General features: G+C 42.5%; 1 protein-coding gene and 1 long non-coding RNA gene across 4 annotated transcripts in view; one reads left to right on the forward strand and one right to left on the reverse strand.

Moving 5' to 3' along the window:
• Nucleotides 1-14,311, reverse strand: part of uap1 (UDP-N-acetylglucosamine pyrophosphorylase 1) — a 50,040-nt gene extending 35,729 nt beyond the window's left edge. Inside the window, exon 1 of one of the 3 annotated variants that reach the window (XM_069937800.1) lies at nt 13,523-14,311. In XM_069937800.1, the coding sequence (XP_069793901.1) occupies nt 13,523-13,802 (280 nt within the window). In that variant the 5' untranslated portion in view covers nt 13,803-14,311. Of the gene's footprint in view, nt 1-13,154; nt 13,336-13,522 lie in introns of those variants that run through there. The other 2 variants (XM_069937801.1, XM_069937802.1) reach the window with 2 other exon arrangements.
• Nucleotides 13,381-15,680, forward strand: LOC138763513 (uncharacterized). The gene is made up of 2 exons (XR_011357621.1): nt 13,381-13,457; nt 14,363-15,680. It is a non-coding gene; the product is annotated as an uncharacterized lncRNA (long non-coding RNA).
• The last annotated feature ends 8,258 nt before the right edge of the window (nt 15,681-23,938 follow it).

A 23,938-nucleotide genomic window follows, 5' to 3' on the forward strand; every position in this document is an offset into this window, starting at 1 on the left:
GTTGATAAGTGAACAGAAATTAAACAGGTTGGATGTATAATAATTGGACTTGAGAAGAATTAAGGATGAACTTATTGAAATACAAGATTTTGATGGGAACTGGAAAGTTGGAAACCAAGAGAGGGTTTGTATTAATGGGAATCATCTAGAACCAGGGGACAGAGTTTCAGAATAAGGGAGTCACCATTTAAGACAGACAAGGTGATTCTTTTTCTTTCCCCATGGAGCTGCTGAAGAACAGTCATTGAAGGTATTCAAGCCCATGACAGGTAAGACATTTGAACTATAAAGAGAGTCAACAGTTCAAGGATATTTTCTTGAATTTTCAAAGAATGTGGAATTACAGGTGGTTAAGGATAATTTAAAAGTTGCTTGAATGAGAAGTTAAGAGGGATTGCTGGGTTCAATATCAGTGCTATTTCAGAATGAAATTAAATCTATGTATAACAAAACTATTCAGCAAAAAAACCCACTAGGGTTAGTGAGGGGGTTAGCACAACAGCTTTACAGTGCCAGTGATCAGGATTTGGGTTCGAATCCTGTGCTGTCCATAAGGAGTTTGTATGTTCTTCACGCGTCTGCATGTGTTTTCCCCAGGGACTACAGTCTCCTCCATCATTCGAAATGTACCAGGGGTTGTAGGTTAATTGGGTGTAAATTGGTCAGCATGGACTCATGGGTCATAATGGACTGTTATCGTACTGTATGTCTAAAAAATTTTTAAAGTTAAAAATTTAATGCTCAGAATAAAAGTCAAATTGTTTGCAATACCAGTATGCATATCTAGAGGTATCTTTAATTTAAAAGGGCACAAAAAGGTAGAATCAAATATTTTATGTAGCATGCATTGTTGCTGAAGTACTGTTGTTTAAGTTGTTTGAAGCATTTCTTCCCCAGTAGAAAACTCCTTGCAGATAGAGAGACTTTAGGGTTAACCATGGCATTAAAACTCCATTTTCTTCTGCTTTATTGTAATGTTTAATTGCTTCCTTTTGTCCCTCCAAATTACAGATATCAACAAAACCAAAACAGAAACTGTGGCCAAGAGAAAAGAGCACCATGGATATTAGTTGACAATCCAAAGCTTGTCATGTTGCATTACTACTGAGTGTAACAGCAATCAGAACATGGTAAGATTTTTTTTAAGAAATAGAGTGTATATCAAGTATTTTTTCTATTTTCAAAAGGAACATTTCATTAACTGCTACACTATTTAAACAGAACCGTCATTCTTAACAAATCTGGCAATGTTCACCCAACTTATAACAAGAAAAAACTTGTTCCAAACATGGTTTCATTTAACTTTAGCTGGATTTCCCAGCAGAGTTTCACCAAGAACAAATCTGCTACTTACTACAAAAGTTCTGAACACGTTCAGTAAAGATACATTCATCAGGATGCTCTTTATCGGCTACAGTTCAGCATTTAACACCATCATCCCCTCAAAAATGATCAGCAAACTCCAAGACCTGGGAGTTAACACCCCACTGTTTAACTGGATCATGGATTTGCTCACCTCCAGACCACAATCAGAGAGGATTGGTAAGAACATCTCCTCCACAATATCCTTCAGAGCAGGAGGACCATAGGACTGTGTTCTTAGCCCCCTGCTCTATTCACTTTACACCTATGACTGTGCAGCCTGGTACACCAATAGCACCATCCACAAATTTGCCGACAATACCACAGTAGTGGGTTGTATAAAGTAAGATGACTCAGCATACGGGACAGAGATTGAAAACTTGGCAGAATGGTGCACCAACAACAACCTTGCACTCAATGCCATCAAAACCAAGGAGGTTTTGTTTGAATATTTTTATTTAAATCAACACATATATGATAATTATGTTAGAATCAATTCACAATGCTACAGTGTTTACAAATATATGTTAATATATAGTAAAGAAAATAAAAAAGGAAAAAAAAACTACAAAAACCTTAAAACCTCCCCCCTAACCTTAATAACTAAAATCTACATACATGATAACGTAACTATATATTAATTTAGATTGCTTCAGGGCACTCAAGGATCCCAAAAAGAACATTTTTTTCCCCAAAGACTATTACTCATTTAGAGAAAACTTCACTGGTTTAGAGGATTCAAAGCAAAGAGAAAAAAATTATAATTTTAATCTCATTATTCTAGTGTACAGGCTCCAAACATAAAAATATAGAATATTTACCTCTTAAATTATATGTAAATCAGATGTTTCATTAACATTAGGAAGATGGCATACAGAGATTCAAAGTTGTATTCTTTTAGAAAAAAGGAGCTGATCGTTGACTTCAGGAAATCCAGAGGTGTACAATCAGTGATCATTGGGGATCAGAGGTGGAAAGGGTGAGCAAATTTAAAGTCACTATCTTGGAGGATCTTTCCTGGACCCAACACACCAAGCACGTCAGCGGCTCTACTTTCTCAGGAGTTTGCAGAAGTTTTGATGTTACATCAGAAACACTGGCAAATTTCTACAGGAGGTGTGGTGGAAAGTGTGTTGACCAGCTGCCTCACGGTCTGGATTGGGAACACCAATACCCCTGTAAAGCCCCATTATTGATTACATCTACAGGGAGCACTGCCATTGGAGAGCAGCAGCAGCAATCATCAAAGACTCAGACCACCCAACACTTGCTCTGTTCTCGCTGCTGCCATCAGGAAAGAGGTATTTCACTATTTTGTGTGCCACAAGACTCACACCACCTGGTTCAGGAACAGCTGCTACCCCTCCACCATCAAACTCTTCAATGACAAACTCAGAGACTCATTTAAGGACTCTTACTTTTGCACTTTATTGATTTTCTTTGTGTTCTCTCTGTATTGCAGTTTGTTTACATTAGTTTTCTGTTTAGAGTTCTTTGCTTACATGCATATGCTGTGTACAGTTTATTCTTTGCACTCTCAATTAGTGGTAATTCTGCCTCACCTGCAGGCAAAAAGAATCTCAGGGTCATATGTGATGTCCATGTATGTACCGAAAATAAATCTAAATCTGAATTTATTCATCATTCGAAAGTATTCTCAATATATTTAAAAATACAAATGGTTGCGGGATTTCAGTTTAGAGGGAAAGATTGTTTAAGTTGTACCTATAGCTTGAAAGGTTTGTTAATATGGAAGTGACTTTATTTACAAACAGGTTTGAAAATACTATTAAGCTTCATTTGGTTAGCACTCTAATGTTTCTCAGCAATGGCTAAATTTCTCATGGTTTTTTTTCCCCATGGTGGTGAAGGGAAAATAAATGTGATTGATGTTTCTAATTGCATGGTTATTTTCTATTTCACATACAATGGCAAAATTTACTTTAATCTTTAAAGCCACTCTTTTGTTTCTTTTTCACACCTTAAATCTCACTGGTTAATAACATAGGAATGAATAAAGACCAGCTGCAGGGATTCAGCCACTCAATCTTGATAAAGGTCCCAACCGGAAATGTAGACTGAGCACTTCTATCCAAGGATATTGCTGGAAAGACACACCGAGTTCCTCCAGTTACTCGCTGTTCACTCAAAATTCTAGTATCTGCATTTTTTGTATTCAAGACCATTGGTTCCAGTTTTCACTAAGGCTGTGGCCACCTTCAATAAGCCATAATCAATGCTATTGGATATGATTAATGGTGAAATATTTAATTAAAAATATTAACTGCAAACTCTAGCATTATTTATTGTCAGTCAATGCTTTCCCATTGAATATCGTTGAGTGTGAGGTTGAATGCTCAAGACTTTTTCCAGTGACTCATTAGTTTGTCTTCATGAATAATGCTGTCCCCACCCACAAAACAATAATTTAATTAAATTTAATTTCCACCTCTACCCTCTTCGACAACTTAATGCACTTCCAGCAATCAAAGATTTTTAGCATTTCCACAGTGAGGTTCACACAAAAAAATAAAATCGCCAGCCTACAAGCATTCCACGTGCAATCTTATTTTCAGACTGAAGTGTAGCAAAAAATCCAAATGACCCATTTCGTGAAGCTACCATCTCTTTACTGCAAAAGAAATGCATAGTTGGATCTTTAAAAAAATATTTATATTTGCTGCTGTACATTAGCAAACAATGAACAATAGGTTGCCAAGCCTATTCTCTAAGCTTGTCTCCACTAGAAATGTTAACATTTCATGAAAAAAAAATGAACAGGTTCTGTTTGGTTTTGATTATTAAACAAGACTGACTTGATGAATGAAATATATATTTCACTGCCAGCTTGTCGTCAAATTTCCCAAAGCCCACTCTTTCAAGAGAACTTTAACTTAAAATAACTAAAAGAAGGCTGTGAAAATTATGAAGTGTCCTCTAACCTTAGGTTTCTTATTAATGAAAATTAATTATTCCAAGATATTTTCATATCTTTATTTTATATTACAGTATATTTTTAATGTACATACATGATTACTATGTGCCGTTTGAGTAATCGATTACGCATGTACTGTAGTCCGGAGAAACGCGGTTTAATCTGGTTGTAGATGCACAGTCAGATGACAATAAGCTTGAACTGGAATAACTATAAAGCAAACTAGACTTTACTGTAGTATGAAAATTGGTGATATGTGATAGGGAATGTTTAAAAGGATATTCATATTCTGCTTTTGAAAATTTAAAGTAGGGGAAAAAAACAGCATGCAGGTAAGAGAATCAAGTAACCCTACTCCATAAAACAGGACGATTAATTGACATCAGCTACTGTTTCATTTTGAAAATCTAATAATGTGGCTTGAATCTTTAAGGAACTGTTCAAATATTATTTCAGTTACACAGCAATGAAAACAACCCTTTGGCACATGTCCACATTTCCCTGTGATTGGTCCCTCCTTCTAAACCGTTCCTATCCATCTATCAGTCCAAACACATTTTAAATGATGTGAATGTATCTGCCTCAACCACCACCTCTGCCAATTTTTTCCCCCCCATATAGCACCACTATAAGCAGAAAGATGTAAAGGGGCCAGAGTGTAGAAATTGAGGAAAATTGTGGCTTTCAAACTACAGAAAGAAAATGAGCAATTCTAATGGACCATGAGTGTAAATTGACAGTTAGTCTGGATTTTTTCTCCCCCCCCCCCCCCATCCCATCTACATTTAAGGATATGTACATGATACTGATAGAGTTCACTGTGCAGTGAACTGGAATTCACTGTCTGTGTAGATTAGACGGCCGACCCCTCCTCTTGGCTCCGCCCCCGTCGGTCCAGATACAAACCCTGTTTTCCTGTCTTACCTCAGATTTACCTGAAGACCTCTGTAAATACTGGCTGTTGGTTACAAGCTAATAAAGCTTGTTCATGCTCCTCAAGTCTCTTGAGTACTATCAATCACGTTACAATTTTATTAGATTCCTTTTGAAGATGGGATGGAAGCCCTCATGAAGCCTGGCATGCTCCAGGTCAACCTTCTGTCCCCAGAGTAATTCACCCACTGGTTAGAGTGCTTCCAGTCCTACAGAGCAGTCACCCAAGAAGTCTTCCACTCCGACGGCCTCCAGAGATCGGCCCTCCTCTCTCGAGTCAGCCCCAAGGGATACATGATCATCAGGGACTGCGCGACATATGAGACGGCCATCGAAGGCCTTCTACGAGACCCCAGAATGACGTGCTGGCGAGGCACCAACTCTCACAATGTTGGCAACAACTAGGTGAATCGCTAGACAACCACACCCTGGAACTATGGACGGTGACGAGAAAGTGCCACTACGAGGTGGTCTCAGCCAGGTGAGAGAAGAAAAACAAGTCCAGGATACTCTCGTGCCTGGAGTGAGTTTGAGGTGCGTGAGGCAGCGACAATTGGAGTTGGGGAAGAAGGACCTTGCCAGTACCCTCGATCTAGTGAAATCCCTCGAACAGGCCCAAATGGGAGCAGACCACCTCGCTAACGAAAGCTGCACCTTCTCAGAAAGGCAGGCCTGCAGTGCACAGCTGTTCCAGGTACCGACTCCAATGGCCACACAAGATCAGGAGTTCTACTTCTGAGGACAGGCCAAACACCCCAGCACCAGATGACCCGCGAGAGTCTCCGTGTGCTCAGGAAGTGGTAAGAGGGGACACTTGGCGAATGTCTGTCAGGCAAAGGGGAACCCCAGGAAGGTTACTGCATACACGACCCCCAAACAGTCTAACACCCCATGCCCAAGCCTCTCCATGCTGCTTGCCGCCGCCGCCTTGCTAAGCCTTGTGACGGGAACCGCTATTGGAAGAGAAGCAATAGAGGACAATGTCATCTCTCTAGCCTTCCGATCAAGACAACAGTGGCAGTTGGAGTGATGCAGCCTCCAGAGCGCTAGCATCAGTTGTCCTCGACCAAGCAAAACCTCACCAGCTGAGGAACTGAACGATGGAGGTGAGGGTGAACAGATATCTGACACTGGCTCAACAGAGAGCTTTATAAACGCTATGACCACTCGCCGGTACAAATTAAAGGTTTACCCCACGGACTACCGTATCTATCTAGTGTCACACTCATATTCAGTGACTATTCAGGGGTACTGTATTGTGCACTAAACTGTAAAAGGGTGGGGGGGGGGGGAGGGAATTTTGCAAGTTCCGACTGAATATATTGAAAGGTTTGTGTGCTTCTGTGCTGCTGGGTCTAGACGTCCTGTGTCACCTTAAAAGCATGACCATGAGTACTCAGACCCATGTCCCCCCATCACAGAATAGAAGGTCCCAAATCCCAGAGACTACATGTGGTCTCTCCACGCTGAATATCGAACCCCCCCCCCCCCCCAACAAGAACCTAACTCCTGACTATAAGCCAACCAATAGCCACAAAGAGCAGACAATACAGTGCAGGGGACCAAAATTTATTAGAGCCAAAACACAGCAGCTGCTTAAGGAAAAATCATTGAACCCAGCAACAGTCTGTGGAGAGCCCAGGTGGTAGTCACACGAGGGGGAGAAAAGCCTAGACTAACTACGTCAGCAGCTACATCGTGAAAGCCATCATTCCAGGTGGAGAGCGATGCCTCAGACATAGCTCTAGCTCGAACCTTAACCAGGTGGGCAGGCCGGTAGCTTTCTTTTCCCGTACCCTGCAAGGCCATGAGCTCTGAAACCCATCTGTGGAGAAGGAGGCTCAAGCTATTGTGGAGGCCATGAGGCACTGGAGGCACTACCTGGCTGGCAGGAAATTAATTCTGCTCACTGATCAATAATACAAACAGGGGCAAAAGAATGACAAGATCGCGAGGTAGAGGATCGAACTCTCCACCTATAACTAGGAGATGGTGTGTAGGCCAGGTCCACTCAGTGAGCCTCCTGATGCCCTATCCCGAGGAAACTGTGCTGCTGCACACACCAGCCAGTTCCAGTCACTTCATGACGAGCCCTGCCACCCGGGAATCTCCTGCATGGCCCATTTCGTCAAGGCACGCAACCTGCCTTTCTCTATTGAAGGCATCAGGGAGATGATCGGGTCATGCCAGGTCTGCACTGAGTGCAAACCACACTTCTGCCGCCCTGACAAACCACACCTGATAAAGGTTTCCTGCCCCTTTGATCAACTCAGAGTCAATTTCAAAGAGCCTTTCCCTTCCACCAATGGAAACGTGTACTTTCTTAACATTATGAATGAGTACTTGCATTTTCTGTTCACTATATCCTGTCCAGACACCATCACAGAGCTCTGCACTCCATTTTCACCATATTCGGGTATCCCAGCTATTTTCATAGCGACTGGGGCCACACCAGTACCTACTCGCACTCCATTTTCACCATGTTCGGGTATCCCAGCTATATTCATAGTGACTGGGGCTACACCAGTACCTACTTGCAAGAGGCATTGCCTCAAGCAGGCCGACTAGCATCAACACCCAGGGGAACAGACAAGTTTAAAAGGAGAACACAACAGTTTGGAAGGTTATAAAAATGGCCCTCTGGTCTAAAGGCCTTCCGGACTCACACTGGCAAGAGGTTCTGCCCACCATGCTCCACTCCATAAGGTCACCTCTCTGCACCATGACTAATGCAACACCTCACAAATTAATGGCTGCATTCCCAAGGAACTCCACATCAGGATCACTCTTCCAGGATGGCTAACAACACCTGGAACAGTCCTGCTGAAAAAAAGCATGCGAGGGGAGAAGCAAAACGGACCCGCTGGTTGATAAAGTGCACCTACTGCATGCAAATCCAATGTATGTCTAGGTGGCATAACCGGATGGCAGGGAGGACACGTTCTTGATCAGAGATCTAGCACCTTCGGGAACTGAGGTCCTGACACCCGCAATAGGCTTAGAACCTCCAAACACTCGGCGCAGGGTTCCAGATAACGTTATTCCAACTGAGGTACCGTTGGATCCAGAACCCCAGAGTCCCAATACTAAGAACCACAGGAAGTTCTGAAAGAGCAAATTCCACCAGTTCTAAGGCACTGAACCAGAATAACCAGGCCCCCGGAGAGACTCATCTTGTAAATAATTGTAATTTTCTTTTGCTGAATGTGATCTGTTTTCACCCACAGGTTCTTTTCTGAAGGAAGGGGTGAATGCAGTGAACTGGAATTCACCGTCTGTACGTGTAGATTAGACAGCTGACCCCTCCTCTTGGCCCCGCCCACATCGGTCCCGATATAAACCCTGTTTTCCTGCCTTACCTCAGATTCACCTGAAGACCACTGTAAATATTGGCTGTTTGTTGCAAGCTAATAAAAGCGTGTTTGTGGTCCGAACAAGTCTCCGACTACTATCAGTCACATGCATTGTTCAATGTAGATGTGCACCAAAATTCTTACCGCTGCAGCCAAATCGGTACTCAAAGAAAAAAAAACTACAATAGTAAACTCATTGAATTAAATTAAGATATGCAAATACACTATATAAATAATAAATAGACCAAAAAAAGACTTGCAATGGTGTGGACAGTTTTTTGTGCTACCAGAGTAGTCTATCATTAGTGTACCAGAGGGAAGTTTAAGAGCCTGACAGCTGTTAGAAGGAAGCTGTTCTTGAACTAGATTTGCTGTTTTTCAGGCTTTTGTACCCTCTCCACAAAAATAGCAGTGAGAAGAGATTGTGACCAGGGTGATGGGGATCTGCTATGATGTTGGCTGCTTTCTTGAGGCAGCATTTCGATGTCTGCATTGAATGGGAAGTCAGAGCCTGTGATGGACCTGGATATGGTTACTACCTCAAAACAAGGAGTATACTTTTGTTTTTAAAACATTCAAGGCTTTTAGGCCAATCATGTGAGGAAAAAAATATTTTTAAATTATAAAATAGACATAACAGAAACAGGAGGTGCCCATCCTTAAATTACAATATGACATTACGAATGATTAAAAAACTTTGCTTTGTTTTTCCTTTGTGCATCTACAAATATGACACTATTAATTTGAAAATACCTGCACTGCATATTTTCTATTGCAAATATAATGTATGTTGAAATTTTTAAAACTCCATCAGGCCAACCTAACCTGAAATAAGCCCAACATCACAGTAAACCTTCCTAATGATGATTGTTATGCCTTTGGAAGGGGACAAGAAGGGAATAGCACACGTCGGAGAGGAATATGGTTGGTGAACAGGAAAAATTTAAATTATTGACCTACTGGACTTTTTTTGTTAATTTTGTTTGTCTGTTAAAATTTATAATTTACAGTAATATTGGCAAAATAAAGAGAATACACATTGACCAGCAGCTCAATCTTTTTTTAAAAAGATTAAAAAGGTTCTATTCTTTGGCTTGGCTTCGCAGACGAAGATTTATGGAGGGGTATGTCCACGTCTGCTGCAGGCTCGTTGGTGACTGACAAGTCCGATGCGGGACAGACAGGCACGGTAACGAAGTCTAATCAATAGTTGCCAGTTCATAGGGGTACCATGGTTAGTGTAGGGCAGTATGGTTCTATTAATGTCATGTAATACTACATTTAGAATGTAACATACATAAAATTCTTTATCTACCATAAGGAAGACAGAATCAGCACTTTGTCCAGCGCCCCTCACAGAAACCTACAGCACCTAGTGTTCCTAAACGGTCTTCCCTCCAAGTTCTGACTAGTCCTGTGACTGCTTAGCTTCTGAGATTAAACAATCCCAGGCATAATTCAGGCTTTAGGTGCTGTATATCTATTCACTGTCAAACATTTATTGTGCACCTGGCTGGAAAAGGAAGTTAGAAAGATGTTCATGTCTTACTATCACAAACACACTGAAAGATTGTCAAAGATCAAGGCTCATCAAGACATTCAATTTAAAAGAACTACTTGTCACCCCAAAGAATCTTTTTAAAAGTAGATAGGATTGTTAATCTGTTATCAGACCTGCTGAGTCCCTTCATCTTCTTGTTGTTTACTTAAGTTTGTTAATTGTCTAACAGGAACATAAATGAAAAGGAAAGAACATGAGCATTGACTATTACTCCTGTGTAAACAATGAGCTGCTGGACGAATGCATCAGGATAGGTAGCACTCGTGAGCAGAAATGTTCAGTTATTATTGCATCTTGAGACCTCTTAGCAATAAAAAGTCTCAGTAAAAGGACCTGACCCCAAATGTTAACTGCGCCTCCAGCAGATTATTGTTTGCTCAAGATTCCAGCATCAAAAATGTCACAAAGATATCTCTTAACTTGATAACAAAATTTTGCATTTTCCAATATCTTAAACATTTCCTTCATTCTACTAAAAGTAATAAATTTCCCAGCTTCAAAACAATCTTTAATTTTCTTAATACCACAATTTTGCCAATTTTAAAAAATGTAATTTCCATAGAAAATGGATTAAGTTTATTTGAAATAAAGGTGTTTGTCTATAGACATTAAACCTCTTCCTCCAATCTCTTTATTAATTTTATTCCAAAGTTCAATTAAATGTTTCATCCTGGGTGTTTCTTTATTTGCTATTAACAATCTTGCATTCCATTTATAAATAAAGTGTTGTGGATCAGTTTCTCCTATTTTATCAAGTTCTATATATACCCAAATGGCTTGTTAAAGGAGCAAATGGTGTTTTTGTTGAATCTTGCAACTTTAGAGTCCTAAGTCCTAGATGGCAGGAACTGTGCTGGGCAGCGTACCATGAGGGAGAGCAGTAGACCAGTGCAGACCACCAGAAACAGGGAGAACACACCCTTTGAGGGCTCAGCGGCTGAAGAGCTACACAGGCTGTGAGCAGTTGGCAACTTGTGGCCAAATGACTCACGCAGGCCGTGGGCTGCTAGAGACCAACTCATAGGAACTAGGTATTGGAACCAGGACTCGAGAGTGCTGAGGGCAAGAAGGACCCCAAAGAGTCCTTAGCCAGTGAAGGCTTCTAAATGGTTTAGGAGGTTTGGATCTGGAGTTGGGTTGCTGATGGTTTGGATTAGAGTCTGTGTGGCTGCAGGAGCACTGGAAGTGAATCCATGGACACACAGTGACTCTAAAGGGACTCTCTTTTGTTTGCCTTTCTCCTATCATTAGGGGCACTGGGTAATGCTCATGGTGACTTGGCAGACAAGAATTGAAGTGTATCATGTATATTACATTTTTATTGTATTACATGAACAAAAGCAAAAGTGTACATGCGAGAAAATTGGGGGAGAAAGAAAACCAGAAAAGGCTCAGAGTCAGACTAACTTATGTGAAAGGAGAAACAGTGATAATATTTCAGCCAGTTCCAATGAAAGATCTGTGGTTATACTTCCTGATGGCAAGGTTGTTGAGCTGAAATTGTTACCATTTCTTTCTCCCAGCTATTGCCTGATCTACTGAGTATTTACCAAACCCTGTACTCATGGACTGCTTGTTTTAAGGTTACCAGCCAATCTAAACTTGTCATGGACATCATCACTTTGGGGAACCATGGGCCAAGGAGGGTGCTTTACTAGAATGGACAGGAGACCACATGATAATGGAGGTTATGGCTTTGCAAGAAGGTCACAGCTGACGTCGAATGCCTCTGAAGGACTCTTGCTTCTCTTTACAAGGATGCTGGGCCAGTGGTGCCCCTTTCTGTGTCTTTAAACGAATGAAAACTAATTTTGTCTATATGACAATAAAGGAATCTTGAAATGCCTACTTGCAATAATGTCAAGAGTCAAGTACGAAGCGTGAATGTTGATGCTTCGTAAACCCTGCAGAAATTATATTTAACTAAGCTCATTTTTAAATATTAAATATGCTTGGAGTGTTAATTTCAATGTGGGTGCCTGAATGGAGTAAACAAGTTAACTACTTCCATGACAATTGGCATTGCCTTCCTTATCCCTTCAGTTTCTCCCCAAAATATAGCCCATTAGTAACATTTGGTCAGGTCCCATTTCCTCCTCAGGGAACTTGGCTTCACTCTTCATTTGCTAACATCTGTCTGTAGCACTCTGGAACATTTAAAGTATAATGGTGATGAAGGAATCAACATTTCTTTGAATCAGTAAAATAAATATTTTTCAATGACGATTTAATAATGGCTAGCAATATTAAGACAAAGAGCTTATTTATCCCACAAAAATAATTTTTTATTAATTATGAGAGTCAGGCAGCCTCATGGTTACATCATCAGGAAGCACCTGAAGGGAGTGAAAGGCTTCTTGTTGGAAGTAAAACACAAAAATCTGTAGTCATCATGGTTGAAGTAAAAACACAAAGTTGGAGAAACTCAGCAGGTCAAGAAGTGCCTTTCATATAGCAACAGTAAAAATACATAACCGACATTTTGGGCTTCATCAAGGTATGGAAAAATGTTGGCAGGTGTCTGAACAAGAGTAGGGGGAGGTGTGGTCAAAAAGGCAAGAGGTGATATGTGGAAAAGGGAGGGAAGGGACAGCAGCAATCAAGGAGTGGGGGGGGGGGGGGGTGGCTCGGTCAATAGAGGGAGGAGAACCAGAAAAGGGTTCCTGAACAAAAAGGGTGGGGTGGGAAGGTGTATGAAGCCAATTCTGGTCGTCCCAATTCAGGAAGGCTTTGGAGAAGGAAAAGAATGAGCTTCACCAGGATATTGCTTAAAGGGTGTGGCTATTGGGAGAGGTTGGACAAATTTCGTTCTTTGTTTTGGAATGCTAGGGGCTGAATTGCGACCTAATGGAAAGCTTGAGGCATCGAGAGGGTAGGCAGTCAGAATCTTTTTTCCCAGGTTTGAACTTGTGCATGAGCTGACTCGCTTGGAAAGCACACAACACAGTTTTTCATTAAACCCTAATGTGCGAACGATTCAATTCAGTCAGCGGAGGAACCTTTACTTTACCGGTCTTCTTTTTGTTTTGCATTATAGCATTTTCTTCCTTTGGATAATGGCGAAGGGAAAAGCCTATGATTGATCTCCTTCTGCATCACTCAGGGCTCCCAGCAAGTCCGATCAGCCCAGGGCAGGACAGAGCGTTGGTGGAAGGACCGCTCGGCCCTCTGCATCTGTGCACCCTCCTCCCACCGAAACGTACCCAGTGTATTTGGCAGGTCCCAAGGGGGGCGGGGCGGCCTTAATGCGTTGGCGGTGGAGCCACTCGTGTGAGCCGGATGTATTTTAGAGACACGTTTTACTCCAGGAAGAGTAAGAGCTCGCGTCCTGCCCCAGCCCCACGAGCTGACCTCCCCTCCCCTCTCCTCCGCACTCACCTTCTGCTTCCCAAGCCGGCAACTGCGCCCCATCCCTGGTGACGCTGCCCTGCACTTCCTTGGGCACCGGCTCCATGTGCTCGTCCACCTTCTGCTGGCTCCGCAGCGCCGCCGAGCCCCGCACGGCCTGGCGGAAGCAGCGCGCGATCTCGGCGAAGCGGCAGTCGCGCAGGTCGGCCAGCAGCTCGCCTCGCTCGGCCTCGCCCAGCTCGTCCCAGAAACGCAGCAAGTGAGCCTGGCCGCACCGGGCCAGCCGCTCGCGCAGCCCGCTCGCGTCCATCGCCTGCGCGCGGGGTGGGAGGAGGAGGAGGAGGAGGAGTCGAGGAGGGGGGGCTGGCGGGGGGTCCAGTCGCTTCGAACAGAGCCTCGGAGGAGGAGAGCGCGATAATTCCCGCGAGGAGAAGTACGTCCGTTTTAGCCAGCGAGAGGACGCCGGCGTCTGCTGCCGAAACGGTCGCCCTCCGGCAGGCCTGGAGGCTGAAGTGAACGGGCCCGGTGGCAGCAAACCCGCGCAGACGGGTCAGCCGCGCCGATCTCGCCGCTCGGCGGCCGGGGCAGGATATTTAAAGTCATAGCATCAAAGGTGCCGTGAGCCAGTGAGAGCTGCGATGGCCCGCACCGTTTCCGCCCCGCCCCGCTCTTGCTCGGCGTCGGGCCGCCTCTGCTCCCCCTCCCGCGCCCAGCCCTGGCGCTTGCTCCGCCGCCTGGGTCGGTCGGCGTCCGGAGGGAGAGTGGGCGTTTCAGGTCGGGATCGCCTCGCCGTCCCGTTCCTCTCCTCTTCTCGGGGGAGAAGAAATCAAACCTCTCTCCTCATGTTATTTATTATTGCCACGTGTACAGGGATCACATGACCTGTGACAGAAGGCAATGTATCCCTGCCCTGTCAATGACCAGACCCATTCAACCCATTCATCATTGCTGGTGATCAGCCGCCAGGCTTTGGCTCCTTCCAGTGACAAGGATTCGATCCATGGGGTCTCTACCGTGTTGGGAGCGTCGACCCCAACGGGTTCAGCCCGTCAGATGCTAAAATGCTGCGAGGGTTGGAGTAGAACTGGAAAACATTTGAATAAATGTTTCAAGATCCTTAACGAAGAAATTCAAGCCAATGTCCGCAGGTCATTCACGCCTCCCTCACTGATGGTCAAAGACACAGCACCTCATTAAAAAGCACAATGCCGCCAGCAAGTTTAGGAAATCTGATCATTGGGATATTTTAGGATCAACAATAAAGTGATGGAGAAGTTAATTATGAGGTTAATTCGCAAACAAATGCAGAATGTGAAAGGAACCCGTACAACCTTTATAGAAACATTGAAATAATTTGTATCTCTGTTAGGCAGCTGCACCTTCCCGGATTGTTTCCATTCAGAAGGGCAATTCACAGGAGCGCCTGTTCGCCGACCCTTCTTGCGGCGTGAAGGGTCTCTGCCTTCGCAGCGGCGGTCGCGATCTGCCATCATCACCGATCCTGGTTTTGTCAAGTTATTTTGATGCACCGAGGTTTTTGAATGTGATTATCAGTCAGGCGGTTGATGAAGTTAAAACAAATCGGGGAAAGAACATTGGAGCTGAATTCGTACCGATTCCAACCGTAGACGAAGAGTTGCAGGATTGAAAATCATAGTCCTTAAGAAATAACATGGATAATTATTTACATTTTGACCGTTTTAGCGGAGCACGTCAATAATTCATTCTATTCTCAATGGCCCACAATTTCAGTTTTCCCTTTGTAAATTACTTGTGGGCAATGATAAAATACGCTATGGATATGTACTGCTGTTATTGGAGTGTATGCGACACGCTTTGGATGGAAACACTGCCGAATTCAAAGCGCAGGCTTCGGAACCATAGTCCGAATGAGTTACGATAAACAAAGACTGAGGTCGAGTTAAAGATTAATCAGATCAAAATGTTCAAAGACGTAAAATATAATGAATAATTTAGTTCATCTGCCCGCACTATAGTTGTATGGAGTCGCGGTAAATTCTAAAGAGGGCTACCCTTTATCAAGTACCCAAATAAATAGCTACTTCATTATGTACGCAATTAAACATTGTAATTGAGAATGATCTGTTTATATACTCTTAATATTCAATATGTACATAATTTTCCATATTATTGTTTGTCCAATAAAGGTCCGGAATTTGACGATAAATTGGTTTTATGCAGATATGTTTCAAATGTTGCTCTTGGTCGATCGAGCACAAGAAGAACCGCTGACGTGGTTCCCTCAATGAGACTTTTGGAAGAGTGGACTCGTAGGATTCGCCAGCTGGTGGGAGTGCTGGAACGTGTTGTGTGAGGTCACTTGCCCTAAAAACTTACTGAAAGACGTGTATTGTAGGCTGGACTGGAGGCTAGATGGGATCAAATTTGCATCGGGGCAAAGTGAACTGCAGTATCGTTTATCAGGAAACAGTTGTTACGGGCCCAGAGGACCCCAAAACCCAGCAGCCATAGAAATTCACCAAGACAAATATTTACTTAAATAAAAGTCGTTTTTAATGTTCTTTAAGCATAAAAAATAGGATCAAACTTTAACTTATTACTATTAATCCCCTTCTAATTCTGTGTATGCAATACGTGTAAGTTCAGAAAAGTTTGTTGATTCACAGTCCAAACTCACTTCTCACTTCTCCAAGTTCACTGGTATTAGGCAATTCTTAGACTGTGCACAGAATTTAACATTTATGAATTTTCACCAAGCTCTGGTGCTTAAAGGGTTACTGCTCAGGAAGGTTCTTGTTGGTTTCAGAGAGAGCTTCGATCAGCCACTTCAGTAGAGTTCTTTTTGTTTCCCTTATTTCAGGTGAAACACTCCAGCCAGCCACTTCCTCTTGTATGGACCATATGAGTTGTTTCAACAGGCTGAACTCAGAACTCACCACCCGTCTTCAAAATGAGGTTTCAACAAACTGCCAGCTTGCCATCACTACAGAAATCAGTTTTCTCTCTCTCTATAGCCACTTTCAGGTGAATTCTCCGCCAAGAATCTGCCTGCAGAAACGGATACAGCCCTGTGGAATAGTCTTTCAGGTGGTAGCCACCTGAAAGGGACAGCTGCAGGAGAGGCTCCTCGGAGCATACTCCGGCTCCTATCAGGGCAGGGGCAGCCGGCACAGGACTTTGGGGCAGAGGCAGTTGGGAGGGTGCTGTCAGGCTCAGTTTAAGAGCATGAATGGAATGCTGTCATGTCAAGACTGATTCAGTCACACAGTGAAATGGTTAGTTAGATGCCAGACCAACCTGGCAAAATGTGAAAGATGATAAGGAGCATAGGGAGTACTCTCTCAGATGTCTCTCAGAAGCACTCTGGGGATTTGGTAGATTTAGGAGTTGGTGAATGTTCCCTGGAGAAATTATGTTTCTTTGCATGACCTTACTGACGATTTCACCATTTATTTATAGTTCCAAGAGATATCTGGCATGAAGACCACACAAATTTTCAGCTTCTAAATAGTCTCGGCCAGACTAAGCCAGAGGTCTGGCTTCTACATTGTTGCTGGAGTAGATATGATGAGGAAAGAGCCATGAATCAAATATAGCACAAGAGCTAGCAACATTCAATAGAAAATTCAGATAAAATAGGTGTAGGAGCATATCAATGTCCTTAACGTTAATTGCCTTTTACTTTCTATGAATGGTGTTTGACCTGCTGAGTTTCTCCAGTACCTTTGTGTATTGCACTAGACCCAGTATCTGCAGATTTTCTTGTTTAACTTCAGAAGAGTAGGCCACCTGACTCCTGGCTCCTCAAGCCTGCCTTGTTATTTAATATATTAATGGATAAAATCAATTCCTACTCTGCCAGATTGCCATGGCCATCAGTCTTCCAATCTTTCACAAGGTTTTATGCATCCACTTTAAATACCTATAATGTTCTTTAAAATATCCTTTAAAATTGAAGTAGACCATTCCAGAGATTCACTACCTTCTGTGAGAAGAGTTTTCTAGTTTTAAATGACAGACCCCTTATCTTGAAATTATGTCTCCTCATTTAAAGTAAAAACACAATGCTGGTCAAACAGTGTACTTTATAGAGCAAATATAAAGATACGTAACCAAAGTTTTGGGGTTGGTTCCAGCTCAATGGGCTTGGAAGAGTGCACACTCACATCACGTGGGAAAAGGTATCTGCCCTGGTCTTCTGCCTTTCTGTAGATGGAATGATTGGCAAGCACTCGTGCATCATGCATGTGGCCAGGCCACCTGTTATGAGCCCAAAGGACCCCAAAACCCAACAGCAATAGATATTCACCACAACAAATGGTTACTTAAACAAAAGTTGCTTTTAATTAACTTTAAACATGAAAGCATAATCAAACTTTAACTTAGCTCTCTTTTTAATTTAACCTAACTTAACCCATAAGTACACATGTATGTAATGTGGATATAAATTTAGAAAAGTTCTTTGGTTCACAGTTCAATCTCACTTCTCATTCTTCCAAGTTCACTGGTTGCAGGCAATTCTTATCCTGTGCACAGAATTTAATGTATAAAGTTCACCAGGCCTTGGTGCTCGAAAGGTCAATGGTTACTGTTCAGGAAGGTTCTTGTAGGTTTTGTAGAGAGAGATTTGTTGTTCCAGGACTTCCACAACTGAGGTACCACCATTAGTCACCTCAATGTCCTGCTGATGAAACTTGCCCCATCAGGGTTCTCCAGATGGTAACCTCTTTCTTTCAGGTTACCACAGAGTTCCTTTCTGTTTCTTTTATTCCAAGAGAACCACCAGACAGCCAGTACTTTCAGCCATCCTCCACTCTGGAGCTTCTGTTTCAGTTCCAACATGCTTCCTGCTTCAGTTTCAGCAAGCTTCTCTGTATCACCCACACTGACTGAGACAACTTGTTTCACTCCTTCTCTCCCTTCTCTCTCACTCTGACCCACCCAGACTGCTTGCAAAAAAAAACCTGACCTTCTCCATCAAACAATAGAAGTCAGTCTTCTGGTTCATCTGTTGCTTTTATGAAAACAAGAACCCATCAGTGACCTCTGAGCACTTTTGTCAAAAGCCTTGCAAAAAGGTATGAGGTGACAGTATGTCTCTTGCTGTTGCTTTAAAGACAATAGTCCATTCTTTCAATTATCACTTCCTTGTGAAGTTTCCATAGCACTCTTAACTATTTCCGCAAAGTCATTGTGGATATGAATTCTCCAGCATTTCCAATAAGATCTGCTTTAAAGTTTGTGTATGTAACCTACTATAATTTTTCCCAATTTATCTCCCAAAAGTATTCCTAAATATTCTGTCACACACCCCACAAACATATTTGTGAAGCTGTAAAATGGAACACAGAGTGCAATGATGTGCATCAAGATATGCCAGGGGACAAACATCTATGGCTTTAACTTACTAGAACTTGTGGTCAACAACTTGCACATCAACCAAGTGCCACCCTTTGCGATTGTAGTAGGCTTCAGTGTCCATGATGGGGGCAATAATGGGAATATGTGACCTATAAATGGCACCAGCACACATTGGGTAGCCCCTTTCTGCAAAGCTATCAATTGTTTCCTAGAGATGCAATTTACTTGGCAAGGAGATGAAATATTTACAGAGGACCTTCTTCAAAGCTCCAGTCACCTGCCGCACCACCATGCACACAGTGCTGACACCTATACCAAATATGGTATTGATAGATCGATAATCACATGGAGTGGCATACCACCACAAGACAACAGTGTATTGAAGTCCAGGTTTCAATGACCACCGTCAGTTTGTTGCTTGAAGCCTCGGGTGAGGTGCAGTGAGCTCCATTGCAACATACAAAAATGTCTCCTCCACTCATCATCATCAAATTTGGTGAGGATATAACTCCAAAACTCAGCTGGCAGGGATCAGTCTAACCTGCAGAGGGACCTATTTGTTACCAGAGTTATTTGGCTAACAAGCAGCATGCACTTCTGTCTGCGGTGCCTAATCTCTGTTTATCTTTCCACCTCAAATTTTCCCCTCCTTCACAACTTCTGCAGGAATCATTTCCTGATTTCACAGATATGATTCTCAGACCTTATGGACATCAAGAGTATTAATGTCCTTAATGACGGCGGACAGAATTTCTGCCTGAATTCTAAGACTGGCTGCAAACATCGCAATTCATCTGTCTTGCTTGCTCTGGGGCCACTACAGGGCTCTTTCCATGTCGTCGATTTGGTGGGCGATGATATAGTACCAGTCACCCCACCTCCATCGGCATCGGAGGGCTCTACAAGGCGCCACTTGACATGACTGCAATGCAAGAGCAGCCATTTGAGCTACTCCATTAAAGGTAAGTTTATATTTTTCCCTCCGTGCTTATAGCCAGCCTCCAGGCAGAGGCTTGGCATGAAAGGGCCTTCTAGTGCCCAACGGAAACCATGTCCACTACAGCTCACCCTTCTGTTGGCCATTTGCCACTCCATCTGCATAAGGGGTTGCAGTTCCCACATTAGCCTCATTAGCAACAGCTAACAGATTCTTTTCCAGCAGTTATTGAGCACTCATTTAATGCATTCCTAAGAGGTAATGTAAACACAGCATTACTTCAGGTTTCTGGATGGGTGTGTAAGGGACCTTAATTAGCAAAGGTATTCTTTTGCTGAGGCCATCCCACTGGTGCAAAGATGAGTAATTCCATTTTACAGTTATTGCATTTCTTCAAAGATGCTTTGACAATTTTCTTGAATCTTTTCCTTTGTCAGCCTGAATACCTCTTCAAGAGATAGAGCTCAGAAGAATGTTTGCTTCAGGGCTCTGGTGACAAACATGCAATCAGCATTGGTTCCCTTGACCTTCCAATGAACTTAGGGTGTTTTACCTCATGAACCTACCTCAAAACTACAAAACAAATGTGAAGATATGAAATCCTTAACCTTGAGAAACCTCCTAAAAAGGAGAATATCTTTGCCATCTGCCCAAAGACCATCCAACACTCCCTGAAATACCTGATACAACTATCCTGAAGGACCAGTTATGATGTACTGCCAGCAGTGCCATCTCTGAGTAGTACTCCATGTTAGTTTCTAAGGATTTTTGAAGATGCTTCTGCACTCTTTAGTCATTATGAAGCTTCTCAGCTCGCTCCTTTGATGTAGCAGGATCTCTGATCTCAGTAGGATCTACCCAAGGAAAAGAAAAGATATTGAGTGTTCTGCTTCTAATTCTGCTGATATTGCTCCATGATAGTTGATATGCAGAATGTTGAGCTTCTCTTTATGTTTGAGCTCCAACTTATATTGATGCAGGTGTAAACTTGATTATATTCATAGCTGTTCTGATGCAGTGAAAATGGATTGTGTGCTAATGTGCCTGATCCACAGTTCTGTGATTCTGATAAAGATTGCATAATAGGATCTACTCTAATATTGGATAGCACAAAAAAAATACTGTGCTATATGATACCACAGCATTATACAATAAAATACATAAGTATTTTATTCACATTTTCCTAAAAGAAACCATTTACCCCATCAAGCCAATCCAGAGCCTTTCCACTGATCCATTTACCCCACATTTCTTCGCATTTTATTCTCTCTTGTATGCCTATTAACTTCCCTCTGAGCTTTCCACCACCCAACAAATTATTTATTTAAATTGCCAAACAGCATATATTTGGTTGTGGGAGGAAACTCAAGCAGTGACAGTGTGAATTTACAAATGTCACATGGATAGGATCAGAGGTCGGGAACAAATTGGGTTATGGAAGTTGACTGAGAACAGCACTGCCTGCTGCATCACTCTCCTTCCCAATGCTCTTAGGCAACATTTAACAGTGGCAAGATTTTATTGGGCCTTTGGTACCCTAACCCTACGTCTGGCCTGAAATGTTTGAAGTAATGTCCCAATACTCTATACTGGAAAGATACAGTACTTTTTTTTTTACAAGCCTCAGAGTTAATTTTATTTTTCATTTGCATCAATACAAGAACAGTATTTATTCATATCATAAAGAATAATAAAAAAAGATACAAAAGGAATACATATTTTAATACTTTATCCCCCCTACCCTCCCCCCTCCCTCCCCAAAAAAGTAGGAAAGATATAAGAAAATAAAGCCTGCCTGATAATCATATAATTTCTTGATTAATTACATTTCAAATGTACATCATGATCTTGAACCTTAAATTAACTAAGGTGATTTGGAGCGGGAGTGGCAGACACTGTTTATGGAGTCCTAGCAATAAAATCCACATAAGATTTCAAATCTTATCAAATTTTTCTGGTTGATTCCGTAAATTACACATTGTAGAGCGCATCGAAAGAACCAAAGACTTGTGGATCCAAACCAAGGCTTTTATTAACTAAAAGAATGGAGCATATCACATGTAGGTTGACCAGTCCAGAATGACCTGGTCTGGCTAGGAGCAATCCTTTAAGACCTGCCAGTAGGTGTGGCTATGCTCTCAGCCAATCAGAGTCATCTTACACTACAATTTGTACATATACACATTGGTGATAGAATTTGTACTATCACACACATTATTTTCTCTAATGGTATACAATTTAATAGTTCTGTTTGTCATGACTTCTGGGAGTTTTACTCTACCTGAAGGGACTGATGGAGTCTCTCATCTCCCCAGGGTAATTGGCTGGTCCAAACTCTCCTGCTTTCTATTGTCTAGGACCTCCATGATAGAGAACAGAAAGTTTTGGGAGGCCTATTTTCTGGGAAATAACTTACTGGCATTTGAACTGCTAAAAGATAAATATGGAATATCGCATGGCTCAATATTTTCATACTAGCAATTAAAAACTTTTTTTTTAAAAGCTGGGAAATGATCTAAGGTTACCGGAAGGTAGTATCTTTGAATTTATAATCACGGACACTATGATAATTAAAAAGTTTATTACAAATATGTATATTAAATTACGACAAAGAAAAAAAGATGAGACAATATACAGACCCAAATGCCATTGGGAAAATGATTTAAACATACAAATAAATAATTTGGAAGGAATTATGTGCGGGCACCATGACAAATAAAAAATGCTCAGTATCGAATGATACAATATAATTGGCTTCACAGACTATATGTTACACCTCAAAAATTAAAAAAAATGGAACCCGACATTATCCGATAAATGCTTACGCTGTAAACAAGAAATTGGTACAATGTTACATTCAATTTGGGCATGTGCAAAAGTGAAACCTTTTAGAGGATTTAAATAAAATACTAGATCAAATTACAAAAAACAAGATACAAAAAAAGCCCCAAAAAATTTCTGTTAAGCAATATAAAAGACAAAGAGTTAAAATTAAATTTAAACAGTTTCCAAAAATGATTTATCAATATTGCATTAGCAGAAGCTAAAAAATGCATAATGATACTGCGGTGGCTCACAGAAATGAACAATTGTATTCCAATACAAAAAAATCACATAATTTAAGAGACAATTATGCACAATATGACCAAATTTGGGACCCATATATAAACTTTATTGGTAACTGCAACCTCAGGCCTGCAGCTCTTAACTCTTAACAAAAGAAAGTATACGTTGTAACGGCAGTTACTAACTCTGAAACACACCACAGGTCGCTGAGGGGTTTCAGTTAAACTGATTTATTCAAGCTTCACGTCCGCCTTTTAAGGGCAGTGTGACCTTCACCCCTGTTCTGTCAGTGACGTTTGCCCAAAGTGCTCGCTTTGGCCTAAACCATGAGGCACTGAGATCGGTCCCCCAGCAGCATCATCTTCCCATGGTTGCCCCGCCAGCGCGGTGATACAAGCGGGGCTGGTTACCACGAGAGATGTGTGCCGCCACACAATCCCCCCCTCCCAGAACCGGCTTACGCGTCTCGCCTCTTGGGTGGCCGACCTCATCGTTTTGGTTGGGCTATCAGTACTGGCTGGCTAAGGTCCAAGTGTGCCGCCTTGAGTCTCTCAACTGTGAATATCTCCTCCCTGCCCCCAATGTCCAAAGTGAATGTCTTGCCTGGGCATTTCAGGACTTTGTAGGGGCCCTCATAGGGGCGCTGCAGGGTCATGGGATGTGGGGCTCACTGGATGAAAACAAAATCTGTCGTGGCCTGTTCCTTGGGGATGCAAGACGGGCGGCTGCCGTGGTGGGTCAGTGGTGGGGTGCAAGTGAGGCAAGCTTGTCCCGCAATTCTGCCAGTACGGTCCAATTCTTGGTCGCGGAACCAATGCTTGGGCTGAAGAACTCCCCAGGTAGCGTCAACGGTGCGCCAAACACCAGCTCTGTGGACGATACCTGTAAGTCTTCCTTCGGGGCCATTCTGATGCTGAGCAGGACCCAGGGTAATTTGTCTGTCCAGTTGGGGCCAGTAAGAGCCAACTTGAGGAGCCAGTGAAAATGCTCCACCAGACCGTTGGCCTGGGGATGGTATATGGTGGTATGGTGGAGCTTGATCCCCAAGAAGTTCGCCAGCTGTGAGCAGAGGGTGGATGTGAACTGGGCGCCCCTGTCAT

Source organism: Narcine bancroftii, chromosome 5 (assembly GCF_036971445.1).
Source record: "Narcine bancroftii isolate sNarBan1 chromosome 5, sNarBan1.hap1, whole genome shotgun sequence".
Taxonomy (NCBI): Eukaryota; Metazoa; Chordata; class Chondrichthyes; order Torpediniformes; family Narcinidae; genus Narcine; species Narcine bancroftii.